The sequence below is a fragment of the Paroedura picta genome, chromosome 15 (genome assembly GCF_049243985.1).
Source record: "Paroedura picta isolate Pp20150507F chromosome 15, Ppicta_v3.0, whole genome shotgun sequence".
Taxonomy (NCBI): domain Eukaryota; kingdom Metazoa; phylum Chordata; class Lepidosauria; order Squamata; family Gekkonidae; genus Paroedura; species Paroedura picta.
Window position 1 is genome coordinate 29,988,888 of NC_135383.1, and position 21,418 is coordinate 30,010,305.

A 21,418-nucleotide genomic window follows, 5' to 3' on the forward strand; every position below is an offset into this window, starting at 1 on the left:
TCCTCCTGTTCTTTTTTCTTAATTCTTCCTTCTTTAAAAGATAAACTTGAAAATTAGTCAGTTTTGGGTGGTAATATTGGTCAGTAGCTCATAATTTAATATTTAAATGTGGTGTTTCAATAATGTTTTGGCCAATATAACTGATGACACTGGCCACCATGTTGGTCATTATGCTGGTTTATTAAGAGATCACATTTTGCCTCCCTTTGATGTATTTTAGGACCATCCACCAGCAATGAACCACCTTGATTCCAGCAGCAACCCATCGTCCACCACCTCCTCCACGCCGTCTTCTCCAGCTCCCTTTCAGTCTTCCAACCCTCCTAGTGCAACGCCACCCCCAAACCCATCTCCCATGGGGCAACGGGATAGCCGGTTCCACTTCCCAGGTAATTGGCTGTGGGGAAGCTTGGAGGCACACCTGAGGAAGAGGTCTTGCTTGCTGATGGAGAAACGGGCAGGAAGACATTTGCAGGGGATCTCCGTATTTAATGTTTGCCTTTTTTCTGTAGTCTCCTTGTTGCAAGGGATTGCTGGGGAGTTGGTGTGATTTTCATTTATAGTCCGAGAATGCTGATGTACCAGGAGTGGTGGGAGGGAGGCTGGAAGGACACCATTAGTCAGGAACAAGGAAGATTCAAAGGCGTTAAAGAGTAGATCTCACAATAGATCTTACAAAAGGGTGAAGGACACATCAAATTCATGTAGAGCAGCACCTTAAACCAATGTTTCTCAAACTCTCTGAAGTGGGACCCACTACTAAATTAATCCTGTTTTGGGGGACCCACTTGGAAGCTAACTCCATTCTACTTTCCCATGTCCCTAACTAAAATGCAGGAGATTCATACTGATCACACTTGTATTTTTTCAGATTTAGCGTAGATAGTGAGCTGCACCTCCTTGTCAGTCTTCAAGCAGCGGCTGGACAGCTGGATACTTTGATACTTGAGACTGATCCTGCATTGAGCAGGGGATGGACACGATGGCCCCTTCCCACTCTAGGAGTCCATGAGTCTAGTTCATCAGTGGGATAGGCTGCCTAAGGAGGTGGGGAGCTCCCCCTCCCTGGCAGTCTCCAAGTGGCAGCTGGACAGATCCTTCTCCTGGATGCTGGAGGCTGATCCTGCATTGAGCAGAGGATTGGACTAGATGGCTTCAGTATGGGGCCTTCCAACTTTAGGATTCCATGATGCTGTAGCATTTTGGAGCAATAGGCATGACTGTTTTGCACACCAAAGCAAACCCAATTTGCCACCAGAGCTCCTTTCCCATCTCACTTAGCCTCCTTCCTGGACTTGCAATCCTTCTAATAGAGACTTGCAACACAATTTTGTAGGCCGACCTCGCTGTTTGAGACTCACCGCCCTTCGGGTACTCCTCCAACTTCCATGCTGTGTAACCAACTCCATGGTGTGTCTGAAAACAGGAATGTTAATGCACCAAACCACATTCACCCCGTATATGATCTATACCTTCATATCTATACCTTCATATTCTCCAAACAAGATCATGGCTGGCCTGGAATCCAGATCTCACTTAAGAAGAACTATCCTGACACATGTGAACATTTTTTTTTTGACAAAACATACTCCAGAAGCTAAAAGTGAAGGCCAGACAGGCACCTGAAAGTAATGACCAATCCCTGGAAAATAGTGTGAGCAGGGATGCACATGCATAGCTGGACTTGATATCAGATGTTTTTAGTTTAATTGAAAAAATTGCATGTATCACTTTCAACTAAGTGGGTTTTGAGGACAGTGTTGGAGGGAGAGACGCAGAGGTGGCATGATGGGTAGAGAGAGCCTGTTTGACTGCTGGCGTTTGGAGCAGCCCAGTTATAGCGCAAAGAACCGGAGAAGTGGTGCAGGTTCATGGGGAGCAGGGTGAGGTTTATTGGGCTGATGCAAAGACAGTTTCTTTTCTGCTTTTCTTCCTATGAAGACATCAAATGTATTTTCTGATCTGGCTGGAGCCTTCTACATATGCATGTACTTATGCATCCAGCTGCTTCTGGGTTGCTTGATAATAATTTACTAACAATGGTTTGGAATTAATTTGCTTGATTTATAGGGGCAAGGGCTGCCATAATCTCCTCACATGTTAATCTCGTTATTTTATTTTTTTGCTATTCTCTTATTTCTGTTTTTTTAAAAGCTGCCTACTACATTCAGCATAGACAACAGTTTATCTTCCCAGGTGAGTTCTTCTTACATGCAGGTGCTACTTCTGCTGATACACACAATCTCAACAAAACTGAACTTTTTCTGCATGTTGCACAAAACTATGCTTCTGTCTGTATGAACAAATCACACCTTCCTTTTGCTTCTTATACAGTGTTAATTCAATATCTATTGTGCTTACCTGGCATCAAATACAGCTGCAAAACCCATGAAATGGACAAAAGTGATCAGACCACCATGCCCTGAAGCCTCGGCTAAGGCTGCTGCCCCCTCCCCAGTTGGACGTCGAGCAGATTTTAGCTCGCCCGCGGAGACTTATGCATCCAAGTGGATTCCTGAATGCTCTGCGGGACCCAATGCCTCCCGACAATGGCCTGGTCAGCAACTGGCATGACAGACTGCTGACTGCCATTGATGAGAGAGCTCCCCGACGCCCTCTCTGCCCCCGTCTCAAGCGGGCCCCCTGGTACACCGAGGAGCTTCGCAGCAAGAAACGGGAACTGAGACGGCTAGAGCGAGTTTGGAGGAAGACTCGTGATGAAGCCTCGAGAACATCTTATAGAATGCAGATGAAGGCCTGTGAGATGGCGGTGAAGTCAGTAAAACGCAATTTTTAATCGGCTACCATCGCATCTGCAGACTCACGCCCGGCTCAATTGTTTAAGGTAGTTCGATCGCTCACTGCCCTGGTTGAAGGGCAACAAAACAGTAGCCAATTGGACATCAGCTGTGAGGCATTTGCGAGTCATTTTGCGGATAAAATCTCGACCGCCACAACCTCCCTCCAACCTTAGATACAGAAGGTGAACTAGAGGCCCCTTGGCCCTCTTTGGAAGAAACTCCGAGTAACTTCAGATGACTCACGCTGACTGAAGTGGACAGGATGCTAGCAACAGCAAGGCCAACCACATGCCCACTGGACCCCTGCCCATTGTGGCTTCTAAAAACAGCTGAGATAAGGATAATTATCTCTGGGAGAGAATCAACCTATCTCTCACAACAGGGGAATTCCCGGAGGTATTGAAAGAGGCTGTGGTACGTCCACTGCTGAAAAAAACAATGGATTATTTCTTTAGTTACATTTGTGCACACTGGAATTACACATGTCTGTATTCATCCTAAATTCAAATGACTCATTAAGGAGAAAAACAGGCCAAAGTCATCTTGGCACAAATTTTCCATTCCTCAAAGAGGTGATCTCTGAGTTCAGAATGCAGAACGAGATTCGTGGTACTGGGGTGTTTTAGGGTCAGGAATTACATGCTTCATTGTACCCCTTGTACTAAAAAAATGTTACTGGGATTATCCAAGGGGAAAAACCCCTCATAGCTGTAGGGAAGCATTCAAATGTCAATCTCTTCCGTCTTTTTCCATAGAAACCCCCCATCCCTCACAAGTCACACAGCCGCCTGAAACAGCAGAAAATGCTAAGTAAGTTTGTGTTTATTTCCAGTAATGCCCCTGGTTCTTATGACAGAATTGCAAAAGAAAAGCTAAATCAAAATTATGACTTTGAGGCATTATCAAGACTGTTGGCCACAATTCTTGGATTCCTGCAACATTCTGGTGGTAGCCTGGGAGTCAGAGAAACTGGGTTGTGGCTAGCTGGTGCAGAGCCCATGCCGTTTAAGACTGAGGCAGAACAGGAGACCCAGGGTTGGGCAGAGAACTGTACTAGAATCTCGGCGACCCGGGTTCAAATCCGCACTCCAGAGGAAAGGCAGCATGCAAATGCAATCCACCCTGAGCGGGTCCCTGGAGAGGCAGCATGTAATATAAGTAAGTAATTAAATACATTCATACATACTAGATCTGTCTATCTGTATTTTTATACTCCACCTTTCCCCCTGATGACCACATCATTATCCTCCTCTCACCTCTATTTTATCCTCACAACCCCCCTAAGAGCAGGTCCAAGGCTGCCCCACAAGCTCTCACTGTGGGAAAAGAACTCAAACTCGGATCTCCCAGAACTACTACGCAACTCCATCTCTCAGTGAAATCTGTGAGCTCTGGGGAGAAAAAGCCCCAAAGCAGGAGCTAGAGCCAACTGTCTTTATAGAATATTCTAGAAAATGCACGATTTAGTCTGGCAGCTCAGCTTGTGCACTTACCTGTAGGGCAGTTTGCCCCCTTCTGTTTTATTTTTTCTTCAAAGCCAGTCAAGTTTATCTATTTTATTTCATTTATTCATTTTATTTGTATGCCGCCCTCCCCTAAGCTCAGGATGGTTCACGTAGAATGCGCAGTTGCTTCTAAGTCCACTCACTTGCCTCAATTGCGAGTGTCAACTGGTGAACATCTTGAATGTAATATACTAAGCACATTTCCTTGCAGAAGTTCTCTGCATTTGTTTGGTTTGGTTTTATTTCAACATTTCTTACCTACTTTTTGTCCGAATGGCTCTTAAACCAGGAAATGGTAAACAAAAATATATTCCCCCCAAGAGCATGAAGATCTTCAGACCAAGGATCCCCGGCTCCAAGGAGACCTTTTCGACCCTGGCCCTGGCCTGGTGGGATCTGCTCCTGAGGGAGATCAGGGCCCGTTGGGACCTTCCTCACTTTCTCAGGGCCTGCAGCCAAACCTGTTCCACCCGACGTATGGCCAGGCCCAAAATAACAGCCCCCAGTTACTGCTGGCCCCCACCACTCAGAGAGATGGAAGGCTGATACCAAGACCCCTATCTGGAAATTTCAGTTGGGGGCATTTAGTTAGTTTAATTATGTTTTTAATTAATTGTCTGGAGCAGCGGTCCCCAACCTTTCTGAGGTCAGGGACCGCCTCCAGGGGTAAGGGGAGAGCCGACAGCCCGGGTGCCGCACACATGAGCGGCAGCTGCACGCGCATGCGCGCGCGCAGTTGCAATGCATGTACGTTTTTGCCACCAGGTGGCGCTAACCCACATGCGTGTTTTCGCCACCAGGGGGTGCAACGGCAACTGTGCGCATGCGCATTTGCGGCGCCGGTGGCCGCGCCTGCCTTTTCCCTTCCTTCTTGCTGTGTGTGGGGGGAGGCAGGTGCGGCTGCCGGCAGCCCGGTACCATGGCCTTCACGGCACGATACCGGGCTGCGGACCGGGAGTTGATGACTCCTGGTCTGGGGTTTTATAATGTAGTTACGCACCTTGAGCAACACTGGAATGGCAGGTTAAAACTAACATTATTTATTATTATTTATTATTATATTTTAAAGCAACATGTAGACTCCCATATACCCTAAAAATGATTCAAGAAACAAAACATTTCCAAAGCTGTGGGAATCAAGTGTAAAAATAATGCACCCAATAAAGGTAAAGGTAAAGGTATCCCCTGTGCAAGCACCGAGTCATGTCTGACCCTTGGGGTGACGCCCTCCAGCGTTTTCATGGCAGACTCAATACGGGGTGGTTTGCCAGTGCCTTCCCCAGTCATTACCGTTTACCCCCCAGCAGCAAGCTGGGTACTCATTTTACCGACCTCGGAAGGGTGGAAGGCTGAGTCAACCTTGAGCCGGCTGCTGGGATCGAACTCCCAACCTCATGGGCAAAGCTTTCAGGCGGCTGCCTTACCATTCTGCGCCACAAGAGGCTCTAATGCACCCAATACTGAAAATTAAATGCTGCCAAAGATGGGTGGGTTCATCTAAACCTCAGAGAGGGCAGAACCAACTAAGCGTCTCTCAGGGGAGAGTTGCTGTAGAATAAATCCCACTCCAGATTTTAATCCATTATGCTTTTGACCCTGGGTGAATATAGAGCAGACTCTGCCTGGAAAAACAGACTCTGTGTCTGGGAATTGGTGCCAGGAGTTCCTGCCTTGTGCAGGGGTTGGACTAGAGGACCCTGGAGGTCCCTTCCAACTGTAGGATTCTCTGAGGAGTGGAGGAGGCAGATGGACTGAGCCATTTATGTATGGTCACATACACCCATACGTCCCAGGGCACCCCTCTGCCCAAAAAAACTGTAGGCAGTTGAACCTGATAAGATTCCATCTTCCTCAGTAGTTCAGTTTTCCACCTGAAGAAGTCACAGGCACTAAGCCAGTACCCTTGATGGGGGCAGCAGTAGAGACAATACTGTAAGTAACCGAGGCATAACTCGTCATAGCATGCTTGCAATGGTGTCTCACGACTCCCCTCTTTATCAAGCAGAGTTGATGAACATCCAGAGATCGATGGAGTTGAAGAACATGACACAGAGGTGAGTTTTCTGTTCGATTTGTCCTAATTAGGGTAAGTTTTTCTTGTTTCTGAATGTGGCACCTTGAAAGGTAATATAAGCAAAAAAGCAACTAAGTACCTCCCCCTTCACAGCCTTTGGCTAGTCTAGAATGTGGGAGGGGATAAAAGTGGGAATAAGAGGATGGCCACAGATCCAGCTGAATCCAGAACAAGGGAATGTGGCTGGAGGAGAGTAGCCATATGTATTGGGGGGGGGGGTCTCTTAAAAGCTCCAGGGTAGCACAGTGGTTAAAGTGCTATAAGGGGGCACCGATCCTCACTAAGCTGTGAAGTTCCTCGGGTAACCCTGAGCCAGTCATGCTTGGACTGGTCTGCCTGCCAAGCAACAATGAACCATAGATGCCTCACATGAAATCAGCACAGAAACTCAGGGGAATCTGATGCTGTGAATAAATGGTTCCAAATCCATATATAGTCCCAATAATTTATTTTCGAAAACTTTAGTTTTCAAATAACTTTGCCAATCAAAATGGGTATTTCATTTCCTTGATATTTCATTCACCCACTTTCCCTTCTTATTTATTTTATTTTATTATTTATTTATTTGTTTTTTATTTATTTAGATTTTTATACCGCCCTTCCATGTGGCTCTGGGTGGTTTACATAAAACGTTGTAGAACAGTTACATAGAACAGTGGTCCCCAACCTGCGGTCCGCGGCCCGGAAGGCCATGGCGCCGGGCCGCGGTCCCCCCCGCCCCCCCCCCGCAGTAAAAAACCTCCCAGGCCGCAAGCTTGCGGCCCGGGAAGCTTCTTACTGCGGGAGGGGGGGGAGAGGGAATCGGGGTGTCCGGGAGGGGTCACCGGAGGGACGGGGCCTTTGCCGGGAGCCCAGCCCGAGGGGGCCGCTGCCTTGCCTGCCTCCAGGCTCCGTCGTCCTGTGCCTCTCGCCTCGGCCCTGCCGCCGCCGCTGCCGCTCCGCACTCGGCTCCCAGTGCGGCCCGGCCATGTCAGGGCTGCTGGACAAGCTGTTCGGGACGGGCCCGGGCGGGAAGGGCACCGGGAAGGGGCCTTCTCCGCAGGAGGCCATCCAGAGGCTCCGCGACATGGAGGAGATGCTGAGCAAGAAGCAGGAGTTCCTAGAGAAGAAGATCGAGCAGGAGCTCTCGGCCGCCCGCAAGAATGGCACCAAGAACAAGCGCGCTGCACTTCAGGTGCGCATGCACGAAAGTGCCGCGCATGCGTGGGCGGGGCAGTTGCCCTGCCGGTCCCCAGCCGAAAAAAGGTTGGGGACCACTTACATAGAACATTTAACAATATAACAGACAACAATCATGACATGCCAACCAGAACCGTATTTTAACAGAATATAACATTGGCAATCCCTGGGTAGGTTTGATATTTCAGTCTGAGGGGGGGAGGGGGGGACCTGGAGTTGTTTTAAGTTGGTCGGCCTCAAGCAAATGTCTGGTCGAGGAGCTCCCTTTTGCACGCCCTGCAGAATTGTGGATGTTCAGGAAGGGCCCTGATCTCTTCAGGGGGCTCATTGCACCAGGTGGGGGGCCAGGACCGAGAAGTCTCTGGCCCTGGTGGAGGTCTGACGTGCTTCTTCTTCAGTGATTGCTCCTATTGGTTTTGCAATATACAATCTAAATAATGATATATTTCAATATTTAAATACAAGCATGATTGAGTGTTCCTTGGACACGTCTGAGGACAACCCATAATGGATGAGCATATAGCAATGTGATATCCTATACATTTGATTTTGGAAAAAGCTCTCCAGATTGAGGTATGGTTGAAAAAATTGTTCATTTTAATACTTACATAATGTTACAAGTATGTTATTGAAATGTGTCATTATGTAGATTATCCTTATCCATTGTTGTTCCTCTATATATTTATGAAACAGCCTGGGGGGTGGGACATGTCTGGCTGTCCAAGTGGAATAGGGCCAATCAGGGTGCAGCCAGCTTTGCCCTGATTGGCCCTGCCCCTGCATCTCCCTCCCTCTGTCCCTGGACTCAAGCCTCTTTGCTCTCAGATGCCTCAGTGCCTGGAGCCAGCAGCAGGTAAGGGGAGAGGCCCTGGGCAAAGGAACGTGGTGGAGGGCCTCCTAACAAAGGCCTCTTGGACTGCTAGGCTGGGCCTGCTGACGAGGGCCTCCCGGCCTGCTGACTGCTCATTAAAGACTGCTAAGGAGCTGACTAGCTGACTGTTAGGGAGCTCTGTCCTTGCCCTGCTAACAAGGTGCCCAGCCCCTACCCACCCTACTTGATCTGGCTGAGAGTTGCTGCCAAAGGCCACCTTAAGCTGCCTGGCCAGGGGCCAGACAAGGGGACCCTTTCTAGGCCCGTTCTTAGGAACGGGTTTTGAAGCTAGTCATCTTTAACTGCTCCATGGGAGCGGTATGATTAAAGAGTAAGGGCCCTTAGGGTGGGCCCTGTCCGGGATGAGGAAGTATGCCCTTTGGCCCTTTCCCCCGGACTGACAAATGGAGGGCCCAACTGGCAGGCGCAAAGCGGCCCGCAATTGGTCCCTTGCCCCCGGTCTGACGAATCAGGAGGCACGAAGCGCCTCCCAACCCGCCCACCCACCCCCCAACGACAGCCCCCTTCGGCCCACGGCCACCATTACCCGCCTACCCGCCAACACAGCAGGTAGGTCGTGAGCCTTGGCTGGGAGGTGGGCGGGGAGGAAGCGAGCCGGCCCTGACTCTTCCCTGGCCCTGAAGCAGGCTCCTCACCTGCCCAGGGAGCGGGGGTAGAGAAAGCCCTTCCCAGCTGGCTGGCCAGGCCAATCGCTGGCTCAGACAGCCGCCGATCGCCCTGCCCGGCCAGCTGGGAAAGGCAACTGCTCGGGGAGGTGGGGGGAGAAAGCCCTTCCCAGCTGGCCGGCCATTGCGATCGCCGGCTCAGAGAGCCACCGATCGTCCTGCCCGCCCGCCTGGGAATGGCTGCGACCCGGGGAGCGGGGGGGCTTTTGTTTTTTGTATTATGTATTATGTTTACAGCAGGCATAATTTCTAGGTAAAGGTAAAGGTAAAGGCAAGCACCGAGTCATGTCTGACCCTTGGGGTGACGCCCTCTAGAGTTTTCATGGCAGACTCAATACGGGGTGGTTTGCCAGTGCCTTCCCCAGTCATGACCGTTTACCCCCCAGCAGCAAGCTGGGTCCTCATTTTACCGACCTCGGAAGGATGGAAGGCTGAGTCAACCTTGAGCCGGCTGCTGGGATCAAACTCCCAGCCTCATGGGCAAAGCTTTCAGACGGCTGCCTTACCACTCTGCGCCACAAGAGGCTCGTAATCATTTCTAGTATATTATATATTACAGAATCACTGAAGAAGAAGGGAAAGCGGGTGAATGAAATACTGAGGATCTCGTTTTGATTGCCATATTTGAAAATTAAAGTTATGGAAAAGAAATTATTGGGCTGTATATGTATTTGGAACCATTTATTTACAGCCTCAGATTTCCTTGAGGGTTGTTATGCAAAAATAAGAAGAGCTGGGTTTTGTACCCCACTTTTCACTACTCAGATGAGACTCACAGCAGCTTACAACCATCTTCCCTTCCTCTCCCCACAACAGACACTGTGTGAGGTAGATGGGGTTGAGCAAGCTCTGAGAGAACAGCTATAACAGGGCTATGGCAAGGCCAAGGTCTCGCAGCTGGCCGCATGTGGAGGGAGACAAACCCAGTTTACCAGATTCGTTGCCACCACTCTTAATGACGACACCATGATGGCTCTCTCTGTTGCATTTTTTATTGAGTGATCCATTTTGTTCATTGTATTTTGACTCACTCTGCATAATCCTTCTTCAGTCCCTGTGAGAAAGACAGACTATTAATAATGTCAATAAATTAATGAAATAAACAAATGAAAACCAACCAGCAGGCCTGTTTGTACATCCACAGTCCAGGTGGGACCACCTCAAGGTGCTCTGCTGTCCAAGCAAGGGGCATCCATCACTTCCGGGACATCCAAACCAGAGGGATCAGTTGGGCAGGGTCTGGGAGGGGATATTGATCCCCTCCCTACTTTACAGTCAGTTTTTGAAAGAAAAGGGAGGATGGGTTGGTGATTGCATCAGTTCCAGGCCAGTCAGTGCTGTAATTTGCTGCAAAGCCACTACACCAAGCTGACTCTAGTGGAGCAGAGAGCTCTGGGAGCTACTCTGCAATCCTTGAAGGAATCTAACTTAGCAATGCAGTTGGACTCAGTGAGAAAGATATGACATTAATAAAATTCCTTGCATATAGAATTGCATAAATGACAAGGGGGCAAAGAGGTGTGTGAAGGTGGAAGGGACATGGCAGAGGATCTGGGGGGGGGCATGATGCGGCCCCCTTAGCTGGCCTAGGTCTGGTCAGGGTCCAGACAACTCCTGGGGAATGGTCTACTACACCATATTGAGTTCTGCATTGGAAGAAAGGCAGGCTAGAAATGCAATAAATAAATGTAGCCAAGAGGGAGAGATTGGTTGCATGTGGGGCAAGGGGAAATGCTGTTAGAGACCCAGAATGCAGGAGTTGCTCCTCCATCAGTCACAACATCTTATTGCCTTTTTCTCTCCCCAGCAAGCAGAAGACCAAGAGCCAAACAAATCTGAGGCCGAAGATGACGATGATGAGATTGATGACCTGCGGAGTGGGCCAACTCGCTGGCGAGGGATGATCTCCCGCAAGGCCAGCCAAACGAGCGTCTACCTGCAGGAATGGGACATTCCCTTTGAGCAGATAGAACTGGGCGAACCCATTGGCCAAGGGCGCTGGGGCAAGGTTTACCGGGGGAGGTGGCATGGGGAGGTGGCCATCCGGTTGCTGGAAATTGACGGGAACAATCAGGACCACCTGAAACTCTTCAAGAAGGAGGTGATGAATTACAGGCAGACCAGACACGAGAATGTGGTGCTTTTCATGGGGGCTTGTATGAACCCTCCTCACCTAGCAATTATTACTAGGTAAGGACCTTAATTATCTAATGTCCATTCTTGTGTACGTATCTAATGTCCATTCTTCCCAGAATCTTCTTTTCCTATTTTTCATTTTTAAGAAATTTCTTAACATGTTCAACCATTTAAAATTGCATCTCAGTAGCTCTTGGAATAGTGGAAACTGGATACTCCATAACCATACTCCATTGTTTAGAAAAATGGGGGGAAAGTCCGTTGTTCCTCCATTCCCTGGACCAAGAAAAGGCAAATTCCACAAACTGTTAAACATTTCACGTGTGTCTTTTGCCAAATGCATTATACTGTTAAAAGCTAATGGCTGCAGAAAAGAAAATCATCTTTCCTCTCGCTGCAAAGATGTCCTCAGACCTTTCCTTTACTCCTTGATGTCTACTTTTATAGCACTGTAGATGAAGAATTTGCTGGCAGATTCCCAGGATCTTGGCAACCTTGCTTTCCTGTAAAAAAATATTTTTGTCAGCAATCACTTCCCATTCCTCCAAATAGGCAATTCCGTTTGATTCACTGTCATTTATAAGCAGCTGAACAACCCAAGATCCTGGGAAGACTCACAGGGAACTGTGGTCTCTAACTCTACCCCCACCCCCGACCTCCGGGGGGGGGGGGCTCAACACTGTTGAGTCCGGGGGCACTTCTAGAATTCTGCAAACTTGGAGGGAGCATACTGGGAGCCGGGTGAGTGGGTTGTGCAGCCACCCACAGGGCAGCTGCCCAGAGGTTGGGGCCGGTCACAAAGTTGTTGAGTTAGGCCAATAAAGATGTCTTGAGTCACAGAGTAGTCTGACAACAACAAAATCACACCTTTAAGACCAACAAAGATTTATTCAAGGCGTGACATTTCGTGTGCATGCACTCTTACTCAGACAATGGAACAGGGATCAATCACAGAATCATAGAGTTGGAAGGGGCCATACAGGCCATCTAGTCCAACCCCCTGCTCAACGCAGGATCAGCCCAGAGCATCCTGAAGCATCCAAGAAAAGTGTGTATCCAACCTTTGCTTGAAGACTGCCAGTGAGGGGGAGCTCACCACCTCCTTAGGCAGCCTATTCCACTGCTGAACTACTCTGACTGTGAACATTTTTTTCCTGATATCTATCCTATATTGTACTTGTAGTTTAAACCCATTACTGCACATCCTTTCCTCTGCAGCCAACGGAAACAGCATCCTGCCCTCCTCCAAGAGACAACCTTTCAAATACTTAAAGAGGGCGATCATGTCCCCTCTCAACCTCCTTTTCTTCAGGCTGAACATTCCCAAGTCCCTCAACCTATCTTCATAGGGCTTGGTCCCTTGGTCCCATATCATTCTCATAGAATCATGGAGTTCGAAGGGGCCATACAGGCCATCTAGTCCAACCCCCTGCTCAACGCAGGATCAGCCCAAAGTACTCTCCTCTGTACCCTTTCAATCCTTCTTGAAGTGAGGCCTCCAGAACTGCACACAGTATTCCAGGTGTGGTCTGACCAGTGCCGTTTACAATGGGACTATGACATCTTGTGATTTTGATGTGATGCCCCTGTTGATACAGCACAAAATGGCATTTGCCTTTTTTACCGCTGCATCACACTGCCTGCTCATGTTTAGTTTACAATCCACAAATACCCCAAGGCAGTGGTCCCCAACCTTTCTGAGGCTGGGGACCGGCAGGGCATCGGGCCGCGCCCGCGGGATGCGCGGCCCGGCCCTGATTCCCTCTCCCCGCCCTCCCACAGTAAGAAGCTTCCCGGGCTGCAAGCTTGCGGCCTGGGAAGTTTTTTACTGTGGGGGGGGGGACGGGGAGAGGGAGCCACGGCCCGGAGCCATGGCCTTTGCGGCCCGGCAGGTTGGGGACCACTGCCCCAAGGTCTCGTTCACACACAGTGTTACCTAGAAACGTATCCCCCATCCAGTAGACATGCTTTTCATTTTTCTGATCCAGATGTAGAACCTTACACTTATCTTTATTAAATTGCATCTTGTTCTCATTTGCCCATTTTTCCATTGTGTTCAGATCTCGTTGAACTCTGTCTCTATCTTCTGGAGTATTTGCCAGTCCTCCCAATTTGGTGTCATCTGCAAACTTGATGAGTAGTCCCTCCACCCCCTCATCTAGATCATTAATAAATATGTTAAAAAGTACCGGGCCGAGCACCGAGCCCTGAAGTACCCCGCTACTCACCTCCCTCCAGTCTGATGAAACACCATTGACAACAACTCTTTGAGTGCGGTTCTCTAACCAATTTCCTATCCACTTAACTATCTGAAAATCCAGATTGCAGTCCTTCAACTTATCCATCAGAACATCATGGGGAACCTTGTCAAAAGCTTTACTAAAATCCAAGTAAATGACATCAACCAAATTTCCCCAATCCAGCAAACCTGTTACTTGGTCAAAAAAGGAAACTAGGTTGGTCTGGCAGGACCTGTTGGAGACAAATCCATGCTGACTTCCTTGGATCACCAAATGGTCCTCCAGATGTTTGCAGATCGCTCCCTTTAATATCTGCTCCATTATCTTCCCCACAACAGAGATCAGACTCACTGGTCTGTAGTTTCCCGGGTCATCCTTCCTCCCTTCCTACAGATATAAGCAGAAAGTAAATTGGTAGCAAATTAGTAAACAGCATCAGAAGTCCAAATGTGCAGTATGATAATGCTTTGCTAGAAAAGCCATTCAGGACTTTGGGTTCAGTTGTCGTTCACACACACTCACACACACACACTCTCACAGAAAGTCGTTGGAGGTGCCTTGCCACTTCCTAAGAGGGAGGCAGCTGCTTCCAGAGGGGAAACTCCCTGCAGGTACAAAGCAGAGGCTCCCAAGGCTTTTGTCTTGTGCTTCCTGCACCAGCACGATGGAGGAAGCACAGGTTGGCCCTCGGCTTCAGGGAAGAAGGAAGCACAGCAGCAGGGACGTGGAGGATCACAGTGCTAATCGCTACACTGATTGTCTTCATGGTCTCTCCCCCCCCCCCCCCCCCCCGGCTACCTGAAGGTCAGCCTGTTGGGGAATGAACAGCAACCAGCAATACCATCACTTTAAAAGGAAAGAAGCAGCAAAAGCCACCCAGATTTCCTGACAAGGAAGAGATATGAGAAACAAAGTTAGAAAGCAGTGCGAAAAGCCAGCTCTTTGAGTGGGCTGTTGGGAGACTCTGTATTTATGCCCTTCTGATAGCATCACAGGCAAAAGTCTTCAGGTGCTGGTAGTGACCTCATACGGACCACTTTTGGGGGTCGATTTCAACCTTTATTTCTGCCCGCTGCTGTTATTCAGACCTGGTGGGGGTGTAAAAAGCAACAAGAGTCAGCTTTATTGGTCCTGCCTTAATGATTGTTTGGTCTTCCCATCTGTTTTAGCTTCTGCAAAGGAAGGACACTTCACTCCTTCGTCAGGGACCCCAAAATATCTTTGGATATTAACAAGACAAGGCAGATAGCTCAAGAGATCATCAAGGTGAGAAGCATTCTGTGTAAAGACTGACCTGGTGTAAGTTCAGGGCCCGCCTACTTCATGCCAGACATTTTCTGTTGTGGGGTTCCTTCCCAGAGAGGTGCAGTGAACCCACCCTGTGTCTCTGTTCAGAACGCTGGCGGGTAGGAAGGCTGTCTTGTGTATTCGATGGAGCTCATGGATAATTTCTCATGGAACGGTTTGCTGGGAAACCGATTCCGGGGGCCGAAGCAGCAGTAATAAAGCGTACACAAGGTGGGTCTGGGTCCTGTGGAGGGATGGGTGCCAAACAAAATTCAACCCAAACTTTGGCCAGTTTGGAATTTGTGTTCAGGGAAGGCGCTGGGCTGATGGCCAGTTCCGTGTGGCAATTCAGGGCCAGCCATTTAAACCTGCCAGCTGAGTGCTGCAGGGTCCACCAGTCAGCTGTTAGGTTTAAGGACCAGTGAACCATTAAACCTCTCCATTTCACTCTCCCCTTCAAAGGGTTAATTGCAAGTGGTTAAACTCCTCAGGGAAGCAAAGCTGACTGCCATTTAACCCTTCCTGGGCTTCCCCCTCTTCCTCTTAGGCCCAGTGAGCTGTGGCTGGGAGGGAGGTGGGAGGGAGGTCCCTTTCCAGAGGCCCCTCACTGCAGCCAGGAGAAAGGGGGACCTGAATTCACCAGAGTGTGGCCCCTTGGGGTCTTTGGGAAATGCTTTCTTAGGGGTGGCTTCTGCCCATCCTGTGCAGCAGTCAGAAATGAGTGACAGGTTTTCCCCAAGGGCTGCTGCAGTTCTGGGTTGCGGAGTGGCTGCAGGAGGCGCTTCAGCCTTCTCCAGGACCATTTTCCTGACCTGAAATGAGTTTGGGCAGCTCTGCTGGGGAAATCCACAACTGCACAGGGGAGGTTCCTCAGTGGGCCAAATAATTCCCTTCTCCACTCGTGTCATAGTCGCAATCCAAGTCATGATTTTGTAGACACTGTGGGTGTGCGTGGGTGTGTGTGTGTGGGGGGGAGACAGACCGTGGGTAAAATCCACAATTCTTGATGGGCCAGACAAGCCATTTCTCTTGGGCAGAGTCTTCTGGCTTTCCTTGACATTCAGCCCAGTTTGTACTTGTTGAAGCACTGAGGGATGCGGGAAATCTATTCCTTCTCCCGTGGGGGGCAGGAAGGGGACTGTGGTTCCTGGCAGGAATGTCTTCTTCTCCTAGGAGGGGAAAGGACGTGAACTTCCTTATTAGCCATGTCCCCTCTTGCTCCAGCCACCTTTCACCCCCCTAGTCTTCCGTGGGGGGAGTCCTGCCTGTAGGGCAAAGAAAGACCTCTGCTCCTTAGAGGATATTCTTACACATGGACACACAGGGAGCTGCCTCATGCTGAACCGGACCGTGGCCCCCTGAAGGGTAGTAGCGTTTGCTCAGACTGGCAGCAGCTCTCCAGAGGTTCCTCAAATCACCTGCTACCTGGACCCATTATTAATTTAGTTTACTTATTCTCAGCAGTGGATGGGATCATCCAGTCCAGCCCCCTGCCAACATGGGAATTACAGTTATAATATCCTTGACAAGTAGATGTCCAATTGGTCCTTCACAGGGGAGATTGTTTCAGTGTCGAACACACCTCACCCTCAGGAAATTCTTTCTCAAATCTGGCTGCACCTCTTTTTCTGTCATTTATGGCCATTGGACTGAGTCCTGTCATCCAGCATGACTGCAAAGGCATTTCAATGGGGGGTGAGCCTGGGGTGGGCTTGGACCCGGGGTCTTCTCTCTGCAGAGCCACAGTGCCTCCCCTGAACTGCGAAGTCGATGGACTCAGGAGACCTTTATAGAGCAAGTTCTGCCAAAGGAGCATGTGATGAATTGCTGTTCCTGGCATTCCGTGTCTCTGTCATCCTCCCCTCCCTCCCAGCCCTGGAGGTTGTTGGTTTTTATTATATTGGCCCAGTGCTAGTTGTTCTCATGTGCTGATGGCCTGTGGCTGCCATCTTGGACCTCTCTGCCCTGTAGCTGCTGAGCATGCTCAGTGCTACCTGCCGTGATTTTGCAATTGTTTGATGACACCTTCCGATGTGTTGCATGAGCAAAGGAGGAAGAGGAGGAGCAGGCATTTGAGTGGCACTGAGAGCAAATTGCATTGGAGTAAAGCCAATCCGCTCTCCTGTCCTGTCTTCTAAAACTGGCCTTGCTGTGCTTCCCCCCCTCCCCCGCCAAGACAGAACAACTAGAGCCATCCAGTGATGGCCGGAGGATAGGGCATGAGGTTGGGGCCATCCGGGGTCGTGCGGCTGAGGCCAGGGCTCTGCAGGGCTGCCTGTTCTGAGGGCCTGGTGGGCAGGCTGCGGCTTGTTCAGAGACGCCCACGAATGACTTGGTGTCGCTCATCCCAGGTCCAGTGGCACCAATGGGAATTTCTTGGCTGTCTCTAACTAACTCCTTGCAGGATTGTTTTCATTGGAGTCAGCTCGTCTATTCACCTGTCTGTTGCCAAAACGTCCACGTGGGACCTTGATTCCTTTGCAGTGGATTTTTTGTCTTGGGACAAATCCCTCTCTAGGTAGTCTTCCTTCCTTCCCAGTGAAATGGGAATGATGACTGTGAGTCAGGGAAGGGGTGAACATGCAAAAGGTACGCTTTGAGTGGTAGAGATGGGGAGAGACAGATCCACTCTGGAAACTAGTGACTTGAATCCTTTGTTTCCCAGGGCATGGGGTACCTTCACGCAAAAGGGATTGTGCATAAGGACCTGAAGTCCAAGAATGTTTTCTACGACAATGGCAAAGTGGTAATCACAGACTTTGGCCTGTTCGGGATCTCCGGTGTGGTTCAGGAAGGAAGGTAAGTGGGGATTGTCTTTCCCTTCTTGCCCTTCCCAAGTATTAGGACAGTCACTGCCTGCAGAATCATCAGTTCATGCACACGTGGAAAATATTATTCATATAGAGACATTAATGTAATAGCACTTTAGAGTCACGAAAACGGGGTCTTCACTTAGAAGCCTCACGACACAATGCCCAGGGGATTGTTTGGCTGTTTGGACAAAGGATTATCATTGGCTGTATTTGGTTGAGTCTACTGATGTAACAGAACTGATCGTTGCTATATATTCCCTGTCATGTATGGAGATCACAGTCTGAGGAAGAGAGCTTGCCCTCGAAAGCTCACGTCCTGAAGAAATCTTTGTGGGTCTTCAAGGCCACTGGATTTTGTTGTGACACAATGTCCAGTTCCTTTGGGGACAGCTGGAGAATTAACAGCCTCTCCCTATTACTGTTTCTTACTTTATGCATACAGTGTAGGAAATATTGCACTGGGTGTCTTCCAGCCAAAGTTGTCATATGTTTCATTTTTTTCTTGCGGTGAAGCTGTGCTTAATTTTTGATTAGAAGAAACCACTCTCAGAGCAGGAGGCAGAGGAGCAAATTTGAAACTGGCGTTAATTAATGTGCACCTTCTGCTACCCAAGGACAGAAACAGAGATAAAACTCTCCCTCTCTAGGAAATGCAAATTCTGAAGCCTCAGTTTGCATCATCAGGCTATAAAAAGAGTGGGGAGGGAGTTTAACCGTTCAGCCTCCCCACAGTTTTGTGACTGGAAACTGGGCTGTGTCCATCTTAAAGGGAAAATTACATGTATTATTTATTTATTATATTTATTTATTATATTTATTTATTATATTTATATACCGCCCTCCCCGGAGGCTCACGGCGGTTTACTTTGAACTTATAAACAATACATGAAACAGTCTTTGTTAATAATCATACAATAATAACAGTGGTTGTTACAGTATAACAGTATAATATAACAGTATAACAATATAATATAACAGTACAACAATGCAACAGTGCAATGGCACAACAGGTCCAGAGCGCTCTGGTGGAGTTCCGGGAGGAAGGGGGGAGAGCGGGGGGGGGAGAGGGATCCTTGAAAATGGGGGCACAAGTGGTATTCTCTTCAATCTTGCCTGTCAAGGGAAGAGGAATGTGTCAGGAGAGGAAGATAATGGAGGTGAATCAGTGGCTGCGTAGTTGGTGCCGGCAGGAGAGATTTGGTTTCTGGGACCATGGGATAGGCTTTCTTGAGGAAGGCCTACTAGCACCTGATGGACTGCACTTATCGAAACTGGGGAAGAATGTGTTTGGCAGGAACCTGGGGAGATTCATCAGGAGAGCTTTAAACTGAAGCCACTAGGGGAAGGAGACGATCAACATAGGGAGTGTATGGAAGGAAAACTATCGGAGGCAGCCCAACCGGCAAGGCCAGCTCATAGGGAACCAAAAGTAAAAGGATTCAGATGTCTTTATACTAACGCCCGAAGCATGGGCAATAAAAAGGAAGAGCTGGAACTTCTCATGCTGATGGAAAGGTATGATCTAGTAGGCATCACAGAAACTTGGTGGAATGATTCTCATGACTGGAATGTAATGGTGGATGGATATGAACTGTTCAGAAAAAACAGAATAGATCGAAGAGGTGGAGGAGTGGCACTGTATGTGAGGAAAGGGCTTACCTGTCAGGAAATTCTAGTGAAGGAGAGCATATCTACAGTGGAAAGCATCTGGGTGAAAATAAGCGAGGGAAAAACAAACAGCGTGGTGGTTGGTGTCTGCTACCGACCGCCTGACCAACGAGAGGATGTGGATGCTGCACTTTGTGAGCAGCTTAAGAAAATATCCAAGCGGCAGGACCTTGTCAGCATGGGTGACTTCAATTTCCCAGATGTGTGCTGGGAAACAAACTCTGCGAAGCGTCCTCAGTCATGCAACTTTCTGACCTGCCTGGCTGACAATTTCATTTATCAAATGGTAGATGAACCCACAAGAGGTTCAGCCATACTGGACTTAATACTGACCAACAGGCAAGAGTTGGTGGATGAGGTGAAGGAGGTGGGGACCCTAGGGGGAAGTGACCATGTCCTCATAGAATTCCTTTTGAAATGGGGAGCCAAGGAAGCTTGTAGCCAGGCGCGGATGTTGGATTTTCGTAGGGCAAACTTTAATAAACTCAGAAACATGATGAGTGTCATACCATGGACGAGAATGCTGGAAGGGAAGGGAGCATGTGAAGGGTGGGCGCTACTCAAACAGGAGCTATTGCATGCTCAATCAATGACTATCCCAGAAAGACGAAAACACTGCAGGAGCTCTAAGAAGCCTATTTGGATGAACAGAGAACTTCAAGAGGAACTAAGAAAGACTACAGACCAGTGAGTCTGACCTCTGTTGTGGGGAAGATAATGGAGCAGATATTAAAGGAAGCGATCTGCAAACATCTGGAGGACAATTTGGTGATCCAAGGAAGTCAGCATGGAATGGTCTCCAACAGGTCCTGCCAGACCAACCTGGTTTCCTTTTTTGACCAAGTAACAGGTTTGCTGGATGGGGGAAATTCGGTTGATGTCATTTACTTGGATTTTAGTAAAGCTTTTGACAAGGTTCCCCATGATGTTCTATGATTCTATGATTCTATGAAGAATAGCAGAACAGTCTAGGTCTGAGGGACCGCTTGTCTCCTTATGCCCCTCGCAGGCTCTTCACTCAGTGGGTAAGAAATTGAGGGTTTTTTCTGGTCCCTGGGAGGTGTGCCTGGCCTCGATCATAGAATCAGAATCATAGAATCATAGAGTTGGAAGGGGCCATGCAGGCCATCTAGTCCAAGCCTCTGCTCAACGCAGGATCAGCCCTAAGCATCCTAAAGCATCCAAGAAAAGTGTGTATCCAACTTTTGCTTGAAGACTGCCAGTGAGGGGGAGCTCACCACCTCCTTAGGCAGCCTATTCCACTGCTGAACTACTCTGACTGTGAAAAATTTTTTCCTGATATCTAGCCTGTATCGTTGTACTTGAAGTTTAAACCCATTACTGCGTGTCCTCTCCTCTGCAGCCAACAGAAACAGCATCCTGCCCTCCTCCAAGTGACAACCTTTCAAATACTTAAAGAGGGCTATCATGTCCCCTCTCAACCTCCTTTTCTCCAGGCTGAACATTCCCAAGTCCCTCAACCTATCTTCATAGGGCTTGGTCCCTTGGCCCCAGATCATCTTCGTCACTCTCCTCTGTACCCTTTCAATTTTATCTACGTCCTTCTTGAAGTGAGGCCTCCAGAACTGCACACAGTACTCCAGGTGTGGTCTGACCAGTGCCGTATACCAGTGGTCCCCAACCTGCGGGCCGCGGCCCGGTGCCGGGCCGCAAAGGCCATGGCACCGGGCCGCGGCTCCCTCTCCCCGCCCCGCCCCCGCAGTAAAAAACTTCCCAGGCTGCAAGCTTGCGGCCCGGGAAGCTTCTTACTGCGGGAGGCGGGGAGAGGGAATCAGGGCCGGGCCGCGCCTGTGCCGGCCACGCCCGCTCGGCCCGATCAGCGGGCGCGGCCCGTGGGCGCGGCCCGATCCGTGGGCGCGGCCCGGGCGCGGCTCGGGCGCGGCCCGCGGGCGCGGCTCGGGCGCGGCCCGCGGGCGCGGCCCGATCCGTGGGCGTGGCCCGATGCCCTGCCGGTCCCCAGCCTCGGAAAGGTTGGGGACCACTGCCGTATACAATGGGACTATGGCATCTTGTGATTTTGATGTGATGCCCCTGTTGATACAGCCCAAAATGGCATTTGCCTTTTTTACCGCTGCATCACACTGCCTGCTCATGCTTAGCTTACAATCCACAAGTACCCCAAGGTCTTGTTCACACA

The 21,418-nt window shown here is 49.3% G+C and overlaps 1 protein-coding gene across 1 annotated transcript in view; it reads left to right on the forward strand.

Annotated features, from left to right (window-relative positions):
- KSR1 (kinase suppressor of ras 1) overlaps window positions 1-21,418 on the forward strand; it is a 168,351-nt gene that overhangs the window by 133,808 nt on the left and 13,125 nt on the right. The window contains exons 10-16 of the mRNA XM_077311439.1: window positions 221-389; window positions 2,155-2,196; window positions 3,557-3,611; window positions 6,312-6,360; window positions 10,924-11,306; window positions 14,662-14,758; window positions 17,445-17,578. Coding sequence (XP_077167554.1) covers window positions 221-389; window positions 2,155-2,196; window positions 3,557-3,611; window positions 6,312-6,360; window positions 10,924-11,306; window positions 14,662-14,758; window positions 17,445-17,578 — 929 coding nt within the window. The remainder of the gene's footprint in view (window positions 1-220; window positions 390-2,154; window positions 2,197-3,556; window positions 3,612-6,311; window positions 6,361-10,923; window positions 11,307-14,661; window positions 14,759-17,444; window positions 17,579-21,418) is intronic.